Raw genomic sequence first — 13,459 nt, forward strand, 5'->3', positions numbered from 1 at the left:
GAGAGGCCATCCTGGCCGGATGCAGTAGTCAGACGAGGCGGGGGCGCCTGACCACAGCTGCATTCAAATCTCTCCTCCACCACAGCACATTATGCGTGTTACAACCGGGGAAACTGAGGCTGAGGAATAAGGCACTCTCTCCTCCACTGCAGCATGGAGGGAGTTTCCCGGGACTTTAATAGAAAAATAAATCCTTAAGTTCGGATGTTGACAGAATAGTGGGTAAGCTGTGGGTGTCTAGGCTGCAGGCCTCCAGAGACTTCAGTATGTCGGGGTGGGGGTGTGGGGTGTGGTCTGCGTCTCTAGGGCAGGGCTGGGCGGAGCCTAAGGTGTCTGTCCCTGTCTCAGACGCTGGCTGCCCTGATCTGCTTAGACGCAGAAGTCGCCCCGCTGGCTCTACCGCTTTAGCCTTGGATATGGTGGCCACCTGCTCGCCGGACACACGGGCGCCCGAGATCGTTCCCGGGCGAGAGCCCTTGGCGTGTAGAGCAGGGGCAGCCACCGCTGCGGTGGAGAAGGTGGAGGACGCTGCTGCCGCCCCCGCCACGGGCCAGCCCTTAGCACACAAAACCCACAGCCTTGCCGAGAGGGCAGCGGGAGTGGGGCGGGAATTCCCGGAGGGCTTCTCGGAGGTCACCTGTGCAGAGCGCTCTGCACGCTGAAGCTGCCAGGCCCCGAACCTTTGACCGCATGGGTCGCATTCCATCACTTTGGTGACCTTACCCGTCCCGAGGCTGTCCTGTCTGGTTGTGACCTGGGCCACTGCATCTAGAATGCTCTTCGGGTCAGCCGTCTTAGAAGGGAAACTGAGGCCCAGAGAGAAGGAACCCAGCCACAGTGCAGATGGCTCTGTGGGCTCCCAGGCCTAGGCTAGGCTCGTGCCCTGCTGGGTGCCCTGAACTCAGATGCCTGCTGATAGCAGGGCGGTCCGCCCTCTGTCACCATTCCTGGTGTCCCCATGCCCTGGTTCCTACTGCAGTCATTTGAGGAAAGCACACTTGGGGCAGCTCAGTGTAGCCGTGGAGGCCGGACCCTGCCCATCTGCCTGTCTAGGCTCTGAGCGTCCCACTGGCTTTGGTTTTAGGCAGTGTGGGGTGCCGTTATTTTCCTTGGGTCCTGTGTCCGCTCTGGGAAATGAGTGCGATCTCGTGCCTCACCTGATAGCACCGCTGAGGTCATCATGTCACCTGCTCGTTCTCTGCCATAATGTCCTCCTCTCCCGTTCCCCATGGGCTAGCAGAGGTGCCTGGCTCCTGACCGGCTCATAGAAAGGCCTGGTCTTACCCACACATGGACGCTGAGTCTCCATTTCCTGAACAGACCATGGGAGGCTGCAAGACTTCAAGAGCCTGTGGCCCCAGCTGTTGGCCTGGCTCACTTGAAGTCCTGGCTGGGGTGGCAGTGTTCTATCTCTGGCCGGGGTTCTGTGTGGGACGACAGGGTTGCCTCAGATCGGAGGTTCCGAGTTCTCCCAGCACTGAGGCCCGCCAGGCTCTTGGACTGGGGAGGAGCTGGGGAGGAAGCATGGGTTGGGGACAGGGCACAAGGAAGTCCTCGTGCTGGTGGGTGGGACCCCTCTTCCAGGCTGCCATCCTGCTGGAGGCTCTGACCCCTGCGGGTGGCAGGACAGGTGTGCTCTGACCCCTGCGGGTGGCAGGACAGGTGTGCTCTGACCCCTGCGGGTGGCAGGACAGGTGTGCTCTGACCCCTGCGGGTGGCAGGACAGGTGTGCTCTGACCCCTGCGGGTGGCAGGACAGGTGTGCTCTGACCCCTGCGGGTGGCAGGACAGGTGTGCTCTGACCCCTGCGGGTGGCAGGACAGGTGTGCTCTTGGCCTTCTCCATGGGGTGCCCAGTGAGTTCCCACCTTACAAGGACACTGTGAGTCTGGGAGGTACAGCTCGTCCCTGGTGAGTGGCAGGCAGGGTGTGGCTATATGCCAGGTGCCAGCTTGCACATTCCACGCTGCCCAGGATGATGGGAAGCCTGTTCTCGGCTACACTGCCGCCATTTACGCTAGGGCAGTGGCAAGCGGGATTCTGGGGAGGACTTCCAATGGGGAAGTTTCAGAGTCACCCCAGCACCGGGGAGGAGGGGATCAGGAGTGAGTTTGCCTGTGGATGGACCATGGGCCACCAGTCTGTGAGGTGACACATAAGGCACAGATACCACTCATCTTGAAGAGCTTTGTAACAAGTTGGCACACCCTGTATGCCACCCACCCCGCCCCCACAGGCTCCCTGGGGCGCCCGCCCATGGGTCCCCGAGGTAGGGAAGCCTGTGAGAAAGAGAACAGCTTCACAGCAAGCCCACAGCTGAGACACCATCTGTTTTCCTTTTTTTTTCTTTCTCTTCGTTTTTAAAACAATATAGTGCAGACAGACCGCACTTCTCACAGTAGAATATAATGGTCAATTTTAGTATAAAAAAAACATTCTCAGAGATTTGTAAATGCACTTAGTGCTCAGACAGGCCTTGGAGAGATACAGTACCGCTTCCGGAGCGCCTGGGGCCGGCGGGGCTCATCTCCACCCCACGGCAGTGCAGGGGCAGGGGGATGCAGAACAGGCGCCGGGTTGGGTGTTCCAGTTACAGCCAGGTCACCCTCCCACTGGTCCCCAGGAGACCCCGACACGCCAAGCAGGCAAGATCGTCCTTGCGAATGGAGCCTGAATTTACAGGTCCCTTGTCAGCCCCCACCGTGACATCTTTGTGCGAATAGGAAGATGGTGTCCCTTCCTTGAAATGCAGACAGTTGTAATAAATACACAAGTCTAGGATGTGAGTGGAGTCTCCTTGGGCAAGGTGCCCTTGTGCGACGCACCAACTGTTCCCAGCAGCCCTGTGAGATGTATTATGGGGGATGGAGGAGAGGCTGGTCTGGGGCATACGAGTAGGCTGGGCGTGGTTCCTAGTAGGGAGGGTGGGGTGGGTACGGGAAGGGTCAGCAGGAACAGGGAGGGGCTGGTAGCCCTGAGGCCTCTGGGAGTCTGGAGTCAGGGTGGTCTTCACCTGGGTTAGTTGGTGGGGGTGGGTGGGGCACTCTGGACCCAGGGACGAGCGCTGGAGCCCCCTCTGCTCCTTTCCCCCCGAGACTGGGGAATGTGGCTGGAGACCCGGAAGGAACGAACTCGCTGGCCTCTGCCTTTCCCTCCCTGCCTGGGTGGCCTCGGGTCTCGCAGCCAGCCCGGGACCCTCCCTGCTTCCTGGGGCACCAAGCGGGAGGAGAAGCCCTGGGATGTGAGGTGAACCCGCCTGCCCACTGCAGCGAGGAGGTAACCAGCCTGGCTTCCTCCTGTGTGGACACAGGGCCTGCCGACCCCCGCACCCTGTCCGTCTGTCCACGTGCCCGCGCGTAGACCTTATCTGTAGACGGGTAGGCGGATGTGGGCGTGCTGGTGGTCCAGCAGCCGGGGCACCGCCACCGTCTCGTAGCCCTTACCCAGCATCTGCTCCTTGATGCAGGGCGGCCGGATGTCGTTGATGAGGTACTCCAGCGACTGGAGGCTGCTGCTCAGTACCGCCGTGTTACACACGCTCTTGCTGCCTAGGCCCGACAGTGTGTCTCCGGGAGGCCCGGCTAGCTCCCGGGCGCCTCCGGGTCCCAGCTCCGTCACTACAGCTGCTGGGTTGTAGCAGTCACTGGTAGGGGTCACCAGAACACTGTTCCAGGGGGCGGCGAAGTACTGGCCCACCGTGAAGCTGCCCGGCAGCCCCATGCCGCAGTTGTGGGGCGACCCGCTGGCCCTCTCGAATGCCCTCCCGCCACAGGTCTCTGGGGACTGGGACTTGCCGGCTACGGTGTTGCCGCTGTAGGCCCGCAGCTGGGGCGGGGGCGGGGGCGGCTTCTGCGGCCACAGCAGGTAATCCAGGCCGCCTTCCGCATACCCTGCGGGTTTGGTGGCCCCAGACAGTGCCAGGGCTGATGTGGTTCCCTGGCTCAGTTCGGTGCCCTTCCTGCAGTCCGGCAGACCGGCTGTGGCCGAGTAAGCCACGCTAGGAAAGCTGGGTACCGGGCCATGCTTGGCTGGACTGGGGTGGGGCACAGCCACGCCCTGACAGGCGCTCGGTGCAGCCCCGGGGGCCTGGCACTGCTGGTTAAGCTGGTACAGGATGCTGTGGATAGAGGGAAGGTTGGAGGGGGGCAGGGGCAGGCCCCGGCCTGGCAGAGGGATCACAGAGGCGGTAGTGGCTGCTGCGGGCAGGTTGGGTGGTGGCGCGGGCGCCTCGGGTGGCTTCGGGTAGGCCAAGGGCCCCAGGGTGCTGGGCACTGGGTAGGGCGCAATGCCCACCTGCACGGTGGCCGGCGACAGTTTGGTCCGCTTGCCCTCCACGCTCTTGAGCACGCTCTTGGCGTGCCCGGCGGGCGCGGTGGCGCCGGAGGAGACCGCAGCCTTGACGATGGCCAGCAGGCCCTGGTAGCCGGTGGCGTGCTGAGGGTAGGGGCTGTAACGCTGGCCGCTGGTGTCGTAGCCGTTGACCGTGCGGCTCAGGTGCTTGTGCTGTGGCACGCGAATGTTGGTGGGGAAGATCTTGATGGACAGGGGGCTGTTGGCCACCTTCTCCGCGTAGGCGTCCAGCTCGGCTGGGCTTGGGTAGCGGGTGGACTGCATAGAGCCGGCCACGGACTCGCCTGCGGGGACAGAGGCACAGGTGAGAGGCGCAGCTGCAGCCCCTCGTTCCCCCCACGGCTCCGGCTCCGGGAGCTGCTCCTCCCCCTTCCCTCCACCCCCCCCCCAACCCCACGTTCCTCCCACACTTCCCACTTCTGACCAAAACATAAGGCTCACAGAGGAAACTGCACGCATGCACAAGGTGGGGACATGGGCCCCTTTCCTCTTTGAGACAGGAACCTGTGTTGGGCTGGAGAGATGGCTCAGTGGTTAAGAGCACTGACTGCAGAGGCAGGTGGATTTCTGAGTTCGAGGCCAGCCTGCTCTACAGAGTGAGTTCCAGGACAGCCTATACAGAGAAACCCTGTCTCAAAAAAACAAAACGAAACAAACAAAACAAAACAAAAAACCCCAAAACAACAACAAAACAAATCAAAAAATTAAAAAAAAAAAAAAAAAAAAAAAAGTACTGACTGCTCTTCTGAAGGTCCGGAGTTCAAATCCCAGCAACCACAAGGTGGCTCACGACCATCCTTAATGAGATCTGATGCCCTCTTCTGGTACATATGAAGACAGCAACAGTGTACTTACATATAAAAATAAATCTTAGAAAGAAAAAAAAAAGAGATAGGAACCTGTGTTTGTTCCCAGTTACCCTCATTCCTGATCCTACAGGATTGACCCTGAAGCTCCAATCCCTCCACCTGTCCTTCCCATGTGCCGTAATGCCGGCTTCTAGCCGCACGGACTAGCTGTGCTGGCGGCCCTGGTGTGGCGAGGTGACTCTGACCATGAAGTGCTCATGGCCGCTGCCCTGTTGATGCTGGGTGTGATGTTCCAGACTCTGACTCTTCTGACACCCTGAGCCATTCTAGAGCCTAGCCCACAGCTTCCTCTGAGGCAGGGGGACATGGGCAGGGGTCAGGGTGGCAGGGGTGTGGGTGTAACCATGGTTAGGTGGGCTGTGTAGTCCTGGGCGAGCTCTCTGCTTACACAAGCCTCTCTTTTCCCACTCGAGGAACCGGGATGGTAATGGTGACCTTGGCTCTACCAAGGGCCCAGCGGGGTGAGGCACAGAGCGGAACTCCTGGGAGACTTGGGTTTACCAGGTCCATGTTCACGAGGCAGAACTGGGGGTGGGGGGAGATCTGTGTTGTTTAACTCTGGCCCAGGACAGGGCCTCACCAGAGAGGGACACCCACGGGGCCCTTCCCACTGGAGGCCTCCCGTGTGGTCCTCCCAGAGCCCTGACCCGCACAGCTTTGGTCCAGCGTCCGTCTGGATGATGGCTCTCTGTATTTGGGAGGCAGCAGAGTTAGCTCTCCCAGACAGGGTCACCAGAGGCAGCCGGGAGGCTCAGACCAGCAGAGCCGGGCCCGTGCCTACCAGAGTGGCTTCTCACTACACTGGGCACACCAAACAGCTGGAGCTACGTGCCTGTCATGACCAGGGCATGGACACTGGCGGCTTCCAGTGGGCTCAGTGGCTTCTCCACATCTCAAAGCGCACGGCAACAGACTTGGGTGTGGGGGATCCGTGTAGCCCCACAGGTCAGCAAGTGCTTGGCTCGGGGTACCGGGCAGCTACAGATGGTGTTGAACAGGGCTGATGCGGAAGGGGGCAGTGACAGCATGGACCGGGGGCGGGGGGTAGCACCCTCTCCCCTCGCAATCTTGGGGCCTAAGCCAGCTGCAGCAGGTACGTCCGCCCCTGCCCCGCGCTGGGCACCCCCTGTTCTTAAGTAGCCTAAAATAAACTTGGTGTGGAGAATGGAAATGTCACTTTGGCCAATGGGGGAATCTTTCTCTGCGATTGGATTTAAACTACATTATACAAGCAATTTCATGGGCACTTAGCACCGCTCCGAGAGTCCCGCAAAAAAGGGGCCAGCTCTTCATTCGCCAGCCATAAATCAGCAGTTGCTATAATGAGCACAAAAATGTCACTTTTATGCAATTTTACAGATGAACGAAACTGGTGAAATTAGCTATGGAAACCCACCAGACTCAGCAAAAGCAGCTGCCGGGAGGGGGAAAAATGATATCCACGCGCGTTCTCGCGCCCCCTTAAACTCTTCCCGGGCGAGCGTCTGCCATTGTGGTGTGAAAACTCATTTGTCCCCGGCATTATTCTTTCATTCCGAGTTTATCTTGAGTATCCAATGAGCCACCAACTGTGAAGATGATTAAATCTACAAAATCTATCTAATGGATGGAATAAATTAGGTGTTCAAAACCTGAAGGAAAAAGGAGGGCTGATTGTTCTTCGGTCTGCTTACCGAGAGAGGGCGCACCTCGCCCCTTTCTGGTCAGCGAGCGTCCTGCGGGCGAGCGGGCGGTGGCCCCGGGTGCGGTGGGGGTGGTGCTGAGGGAGAGGGTGTTTGGATAATGCTGGTATGACTGTGTGCCAGGCCCTGCATCCTCCATTTTCTGAGTGGCTTGTGTATGGAGGAACGGCATCCCTGTGATGTAGGTAGGGTGGATGGTGTGACATGTGGCAGGCGGCCTGGAGACCTGCCGTCCTGACCACTCACGCTCCTGCAAGTCCCCGGGTCCATACAGGCAGGGTTGCAGTTTATAATCAGACCCTTTGGAAGGAATGTGGCTCCCCCACAACACAGGGTCACAAAAGGACCTTGTGGAGAGGCTCCGCAGATGACCGGAAGCCGGGACAATGGCCTCGTGAGTCTTGTTGGAAGCAGGTAGTTCAGCTCCAGCTAGGCCTGAGGGACCCTTGGGTTTCTGAGTCCCATCAGCCACTAGGTCACAAGGTAAGATGACACATTTTACAGGTGAGGAGGTCAGGGGTTACAACCAGCCAAGGTCAGAGCTGGGTCAGCCTGCTTTCTGGACGGCCCGCACTCGGTCCCAGGCAGGCCCTCTCACCCTGAGGAGGCCACCATCCAGCTTCAAGGAAAGAGACTGCTTAGTGTCATTGTTTCCTGTTTGGTGCTTGGTAAGCCTCTGTTGGCCCAGCCATCACGGGCGGGGCTGCCGGAGCCTCCCATCCCAGACCTGGATTAATCATGGCCGTTCACACAGCAGCCTCTGCCTTAACCCTTGGTCCCAAGAAGACTTTTCTGGCTCTCCCTCATGCTTCTGCCAGCCTGCTCTGCAGTGGACTGGCTTGGCGCGGGGCCTTGGGCTACTTGGCTCCTGGGCCCAGGTTGGCAAAGTTCCAGACTTTTCTGTGGAGAAAACCCAGCCACAGGCGCGCATGCTGTCAGTCTGTTTGGTAAACACAGGGCCCGGGGACTAGGGAAAGGTCCCTGGAGGTGGGAGGGCCAGGGAGCTCTGTGGGGCTCCTCAGTCAGGTCCAGCTCCCGTGCTCCAGCTGGCTTGGGGACTCCTCCTGGCATCTTTGTCTCGGCAGGGACCAGCGGACCCTTGAGCCTACCCATTCTGGGTCCCTGCCGACTCACTGCCTCCGCCTGCCCAATACCCATGTTTTCCTGCACTCTACTACACAGGCAGCAGGCTAAGGGACTGGCACCCTGCATAGGGGTGGTGAGCATCAACAAGTCCCTGAAACAGGATGGTGGCAGGCTGATGGGTGGGGAGATGTCTGCGTTCTTGGGCATGTCTCCCATCAATGATGGCGTCTGGTACTCCTTGTCTGACAGAAACTGGATTAGTGGCTCGATTGTCCAAAGAAGAATGTAGTGTGGGTGGGCAGAGGAGTAGCTTTTATGAGACTCTCTCTTTACTTATCTATTTATCTCTCTCTCAATCCCTCTCCTATCTCTCTCTACCTCTCTCCATCTCTCTCTCTCCATCTCTCTCTCTCTCTCTCTCTCTCTCTCTCTCACACACACACACACACACACACACACACACACACACGGTCTCTTTGTTCTGGAATTCACTATGTAGACCTCACAAACATTTTCAGGGACGGCCTGCCTACGCCTCCCAAGTGCTGGCATCAAAGGCATTCAACACCGCTCGTGGTAACTTGGTAAAGGCCTTGTGACCTGCACTTAGCCCCAGCTGCATGCAGAGGCCACAGACAGGTGTCTTGTATTCAGAAGACCTAAGCGCCCGCCCTCCCCATCCCCAGAAACATTATGAGAAAGACTGTCCTGTCCTGTTCGGGGCACAGTGGCTGCTTGGCGCTGATTCCTGGGATAGTTTGCCACACTACCCTGAGAATCGCAGGGACTGACCGAGGGCTGGAGGGGTTCCTGGCTTGGACTCAGCGGTCAGTGAGGCAGTGCCCTCCATGTAAGGGAAAAAGAGAGGAAGCCACACTGGACCTGACAGAGAGCTGGGTGCTGGGAGAACAAACCTCCCGGCCCCAGGCCACTGGGCGTGTGCCCCCGGGGTGGATATAAACAGCCCTGAGAGGCCATGTGTCAGAGGTTTGGTCCCTAGCTGGAGTTACGACGATGGCTGATGCGGGTTCCGAGGGCCCTAGCAGGTTAGCCCACAGATGTGTCCATCGTGAGTGGGGTATTAAATGGACCTGGCTGGAGAAAGTGGATGACTCGGATGTGGAGTTGGGAGGCAGGTGACAGACAGGCTTTTAAGTCCCGGGTCTACCCTGTGTGCCTCAGGACACCGAGGTCCTTCTCTGAGCCTGCAGAAAACTGACTTCACCCCCTGTGAGCCCTGAAGGGTCTCGGAGCCGTGCAAAGGGCCGGCCTCCCTCGCGTCCTCCGGTTCTGACAACAGTGATTTTTCCGGAGCTTGTTCAGGGCGACACTGGAGGTCCTACCCGCCTCTACAGCCTCCCCATCCAGTCACAGGCCCTGAATGCACATACAGTGTCTGTCACGTGTCCTCTGGGCCAGGTATTGTGCCCTCCTGAGACACTTGGAGGAGGCCTGGTTTCTCAGGAAAGGTTAGACACGCGGGGACAGCATCCAGCAAGGGTGACCTGGGCTGCCTCTCCCTGCTTGTCTCTCCCCCAATCCATCTCCATCCATGAAGCCCCCATTAAAGGCTTGTCTGGAGATTTAAAAGGCTGGCAGGAAGTGCCGGGCGAACTGTCGCTGCCATTAAGTTAATGTTATGGGCCTTTTACAGGTGCGTTAAATAGATGCGGTTATTAACGAGTATATTAAGCCAATTAAAATCAGCCCTCTGAGTGGGGTTTAATGTTGCCTCAGGGAGACAAGAGATGGCTTCACTGCATCGCTGCCTGGCAGGGAAGAGAGGGCGGGGCTCCGCTGTGGGGTCCACAGCTCCGAGAAGAGAAGCTAAGGGGCTAGAGACTGCGCTTTGCCCGTGCAGACCTTGGGCAGCCCCAGTTCTTGCCAATGTAGGGCTGAAAAGGTAGCTTCTAGATTCAGGGAGACTCAAGCAGAATCCAGGCCGGGACCATTGGGGACAGGTTGTGCTTTGTGAGGTATATACTCTGGAAGGGCAGGGACCTGCTCAGGAGCCTGGTGCTGCAGACAGAAGCTTAGCACTGCCCCGCCCCCCCCCCCCCCCCCGTGGCCAGGCCCCTCCCGACTCATGGTATATATGCCCCTGGAGCAGTAGTTCTGGGGGAAGTTCAGATTTCAGGGTACAGAATGGGGCTGTCCTCTTCCCACAGGAGTGGAGGGTTGGCGGCAGGATCAGGAAGTCCCAGGGAATTCCGTGTTGAGATGGGAGGGAGGGGTGTGTGAGTCCCTGGGACAGAAAGGGTCCCTGGGCACCACCCTTCATCTGTATTCCCCTTCACCGTGACACTCCGCCCTTGGAGGTGGCAGCCTCCTGAATGCTCAATTAACGTGACACTAATTAGCTGGTGGCACCAGCGGAATTCCTAATGAGGGAGATCGGGAGGGGGTGGGCGGGGGCTACTGGACAGGGGGAGCAGCTGTTCCCTGGTCTTTATGGGAAGGGCTCAAGCAGCCGCCAGGGATGCTGCTGGGTACAGGTACAGTGCTGGCTGTCCCGGACCCCAATCTGCTGCACCTACTGACCCCTGGTGGCTGACCAGAGGATCAGACCCTGGGTAATCCCAGGCAGGCTCTGTTAATAGCTGGGAGCCACCTCCAGGGCTTGCGGTGGCAGGAGCTCTGGCCTAGCCCTTGGGGCAGGGTGGGAGGACACTCGGGTGCTTGGACATATCAATGAAGCCACGTGGGTCGAAGCAGGGGATACCCTGCACATACCAAAACAGGAAGGCCTTGTTCAACCTCAAGCGCTGACTAGAGCCTTGGGAGTGACTTCTGTACCCCAGAAGGCGGGGCTGAAGGTGGGGCTAGGGGACAGTTCCAACCTTCCCACCTAACTTGCCTGTCTCTCACCTAAGCCTCAGGATTTTTTTTGAGATTTATTTATTTTATGTATGTGAGTACACTGTAGCAGCTGTCTTCAGACACTCCAGAAGAGGGCATCAGATCTCATTACAGATGGTTGTGAGCCACCATGTGGGTGCAGGGATTTGAACTCAGGACCTCTGGAAGAGCAGTCGGTGCTCTTAACCACTGAGCCCTCTCTCCAGCCCAGCCTCAGCATTTCTTACCTGCCCCTTAGTGTGGCTGTTTTGGCCACACATGACTCTAGTCTGCACCACCCACGGGAGGGTCAGCCTGCCTCGCCATGCCACGCCTCCTTCTCTGGCTCTGCCACTTTCTCTCAGATCTGGTTCTGCATGCTCACATTGCAGGGAATGAGATGAGATACCCGGGCAGAGGGTAGAGCTCAGCAGTAGAACTGTTATTGAGCAAACACACAAGGCCCTGGGTTGCAGGCCCCGCACGGGGATTAACAAAGCACAGAGAACAAACAAACAACAAAAATCCCCAATTCTGTTTCTAACAGCATCAAAAGTAATAGGATACTTGGGAATAAATTTCAACAGAAGAACAAAATGGTCTGAAAGTGACAAGATATGGAAAAAAATGACTTCAGTAAACGGGAAGACATCCCATGTCCATGCACCGGGAGACTTAGGGTTGGCATCTGGTCGCCAGGCCCGGTCATGCCTGTCAGAATCTCGGCTGGCCTCCTCGCAGAAACCAAGACGCTTGTCCTGAAATGCTGGGGATCCGGAAGAGCCCAAACCGTTTCTAAGTTTGAAGCTCAAGGCCAAGTTATAATACTCAGGCCACTGTGGGTCCCAGGCATAAGGAGAAGCACCTGCAGCACGTCAGGGTGCTAGAGAGTCCCATGTGAGATCCACAGAACCAGGAGCTGGGGGGATGGCTCAATGGTTAAGAACACCGACTGCTCTTCCAGAGGTCCCGAGTTCAAATCCCAACAACCACATGCTGGCTCACAACCATCTGTAATGGGATCTGACGCCATCTTCTGGTGTGTCTGAAGGCAGCTACAGTGTACTCATATAAAAGAAATAAACAGGGTCTGTAGAGATGGCTCAGCAAGAGGCTGAGGCAGGAGGGTTGCTGTAATTTGAGGCTTGCTTGGGCTGCAGTGGGAGAACAAAGGTGGTGGGGCTAGAACTGAGGTCTTGGCAAAGTAAGCAGCCCTTGCCCCGCCCACCACAGCTGCGCTGCCACCAGCGAGGTTTTATCAGGACAGTTACACCTTTGCTTTCTGGCTGCCGGGCAGTCAGGTACACTGGGCCACGCCATGTGGCACAAGGTTGGAAGTGGCTGTTCGCACACAAAGCCCGGCATCCTCTGGGCTCAGAGCCACAGTGTTCTCCCGGGTGTTGTCTGTGTGGCCCTTGTATGTCTTCATTTTCTTTCTCTCCCTGTGGACGGCAGTGTGGTCTGGGGGTTTTGCTCCCGCCAAGTTCTAAGCCCTCAGGCTCACTGGTGGGTGAGTCTGACTGGATCCTCCAGACAGACGAGGAGCAGGGGTCCAACACGCCAGACCTTCCTCCCCCCTCAGGAAGGACGTAAGTCGGATGTGCCTGCCCCTTCTAGCTTGTTTGTTACATTTCTATTTTGGAAGTGGGAAGGCAACATACATGGAGGTTAAAGGACAACTTAAAAGCGGCAGTTCTCGCCGGGCGGTGGTGGCGCACGCCTTTAATCCCAGCACTCTGGGAGGCAGAGGCAGGCGGATTTCTGAGTTTGAGGTCAGCCTGGTCTACAGAGTGAGTTCTAGGACAGCCAGGGCTACACAGAGAAACCACCACCAAAAAAAAAAAAAAAAAAAAAAAAGAGTCATTATTTCTCTCCCTCCACTATGCTGTCTCAGGAACTGGACTTAGGTTTGGACTCATACTCTCTCTCTCCCTCCCTCCCTCTCTCTCTCTCTCTCTCTCTCTCTCTCTCTCTCTCTCTCTCTCACACACACACACACACACACACACACACCTATTGAGCCATCTTGCTGGCCCACTTTGTGATGAGAATCAGTGGCCCCTATAGAAATGCTAATGGCTCAAGGCTCACCAGAACAGAAACTACAAATGACAGGTCATAGGGAATGCCCAATTGTAGGAAGTGGTGATGTGCTGAGCCAGGGGGCACCTCAAACACAAAGCACAGGGAGAGAGAAGGCACAAAGGGAGAAACTGGGGGGTGGGGGTGGGGCTGGGGAATGAAATCCAGGTTTACAGGCTATCTTAGAGTTTTACTGCTGTGAACAGACACCATGACCAAGGCAGTTCTTATAAAGGACAACATGTAACTGGGGCCGGCTTACAGGTTCAGAGGTTCAGTCCATTATCAAGGTGGGAGCATGGCAGCATCCAGGTAGGCTTGGTGCAGGAGGAGCTGAGAGTTCTACATCTTCATCTGAAGGCTGCTAGAGGAAGACTGGCTTCCAGACAGCTAGGATGAGGGTCTTTTTTTTTTTTTTGGTTTTTTGGATTTGGTTTTTTCCGAGACAGGGTTTCTCTGTATAGCCCTGGCTGTCCTGGAACTCACTCTGTAGACCAGGCTGGCCTCGAACTCAGAAATCCGCCTGCCTCTGCCTCCCAGAGTGCTGGGATTAC

General features: G+C 57.4%; 1 protein-coding gene across 1 annotated transcript in view; it reads right to left on the reverse strand.

Moving 5' to 3' along the window:
* Nucleotides 1-2,332: 2,332 nt before the first annotated feature.
* The window catches only part of Fam222a (family with sequence similarity 222 member A), a 43,248-nt gene continuing 32,121 nt past the window's right edge, over nt 2,333-13,459 (reverse strand). Inside the window, exon 3 of the mRNA XM_052168495.1 lies at nt 2,333-4,632. Within this exon, the coding sequence (XP_052024455.1) occupies nt 3,362-4,632 (1,271 nt within the window). The 3' untranslated portion in view covers nt 2,333-3,361. The remainder of the gene's footprint in view (nt 4,633-13,459) is intronic.

Source organism: Apodemus sylvaticus, chromosome 22, assembly GCF_947179515.1.
Source record: "Apodemus sylvaticus chromosome 22, mApoSyl1.1, whole genome shotgun sequence".
Lineage (NCBI taxonomy): Eukaryota > Metazoa > Chordata > Mammalia > Rodentia > Muridae > Apodemus > Apodemus sylvaticus.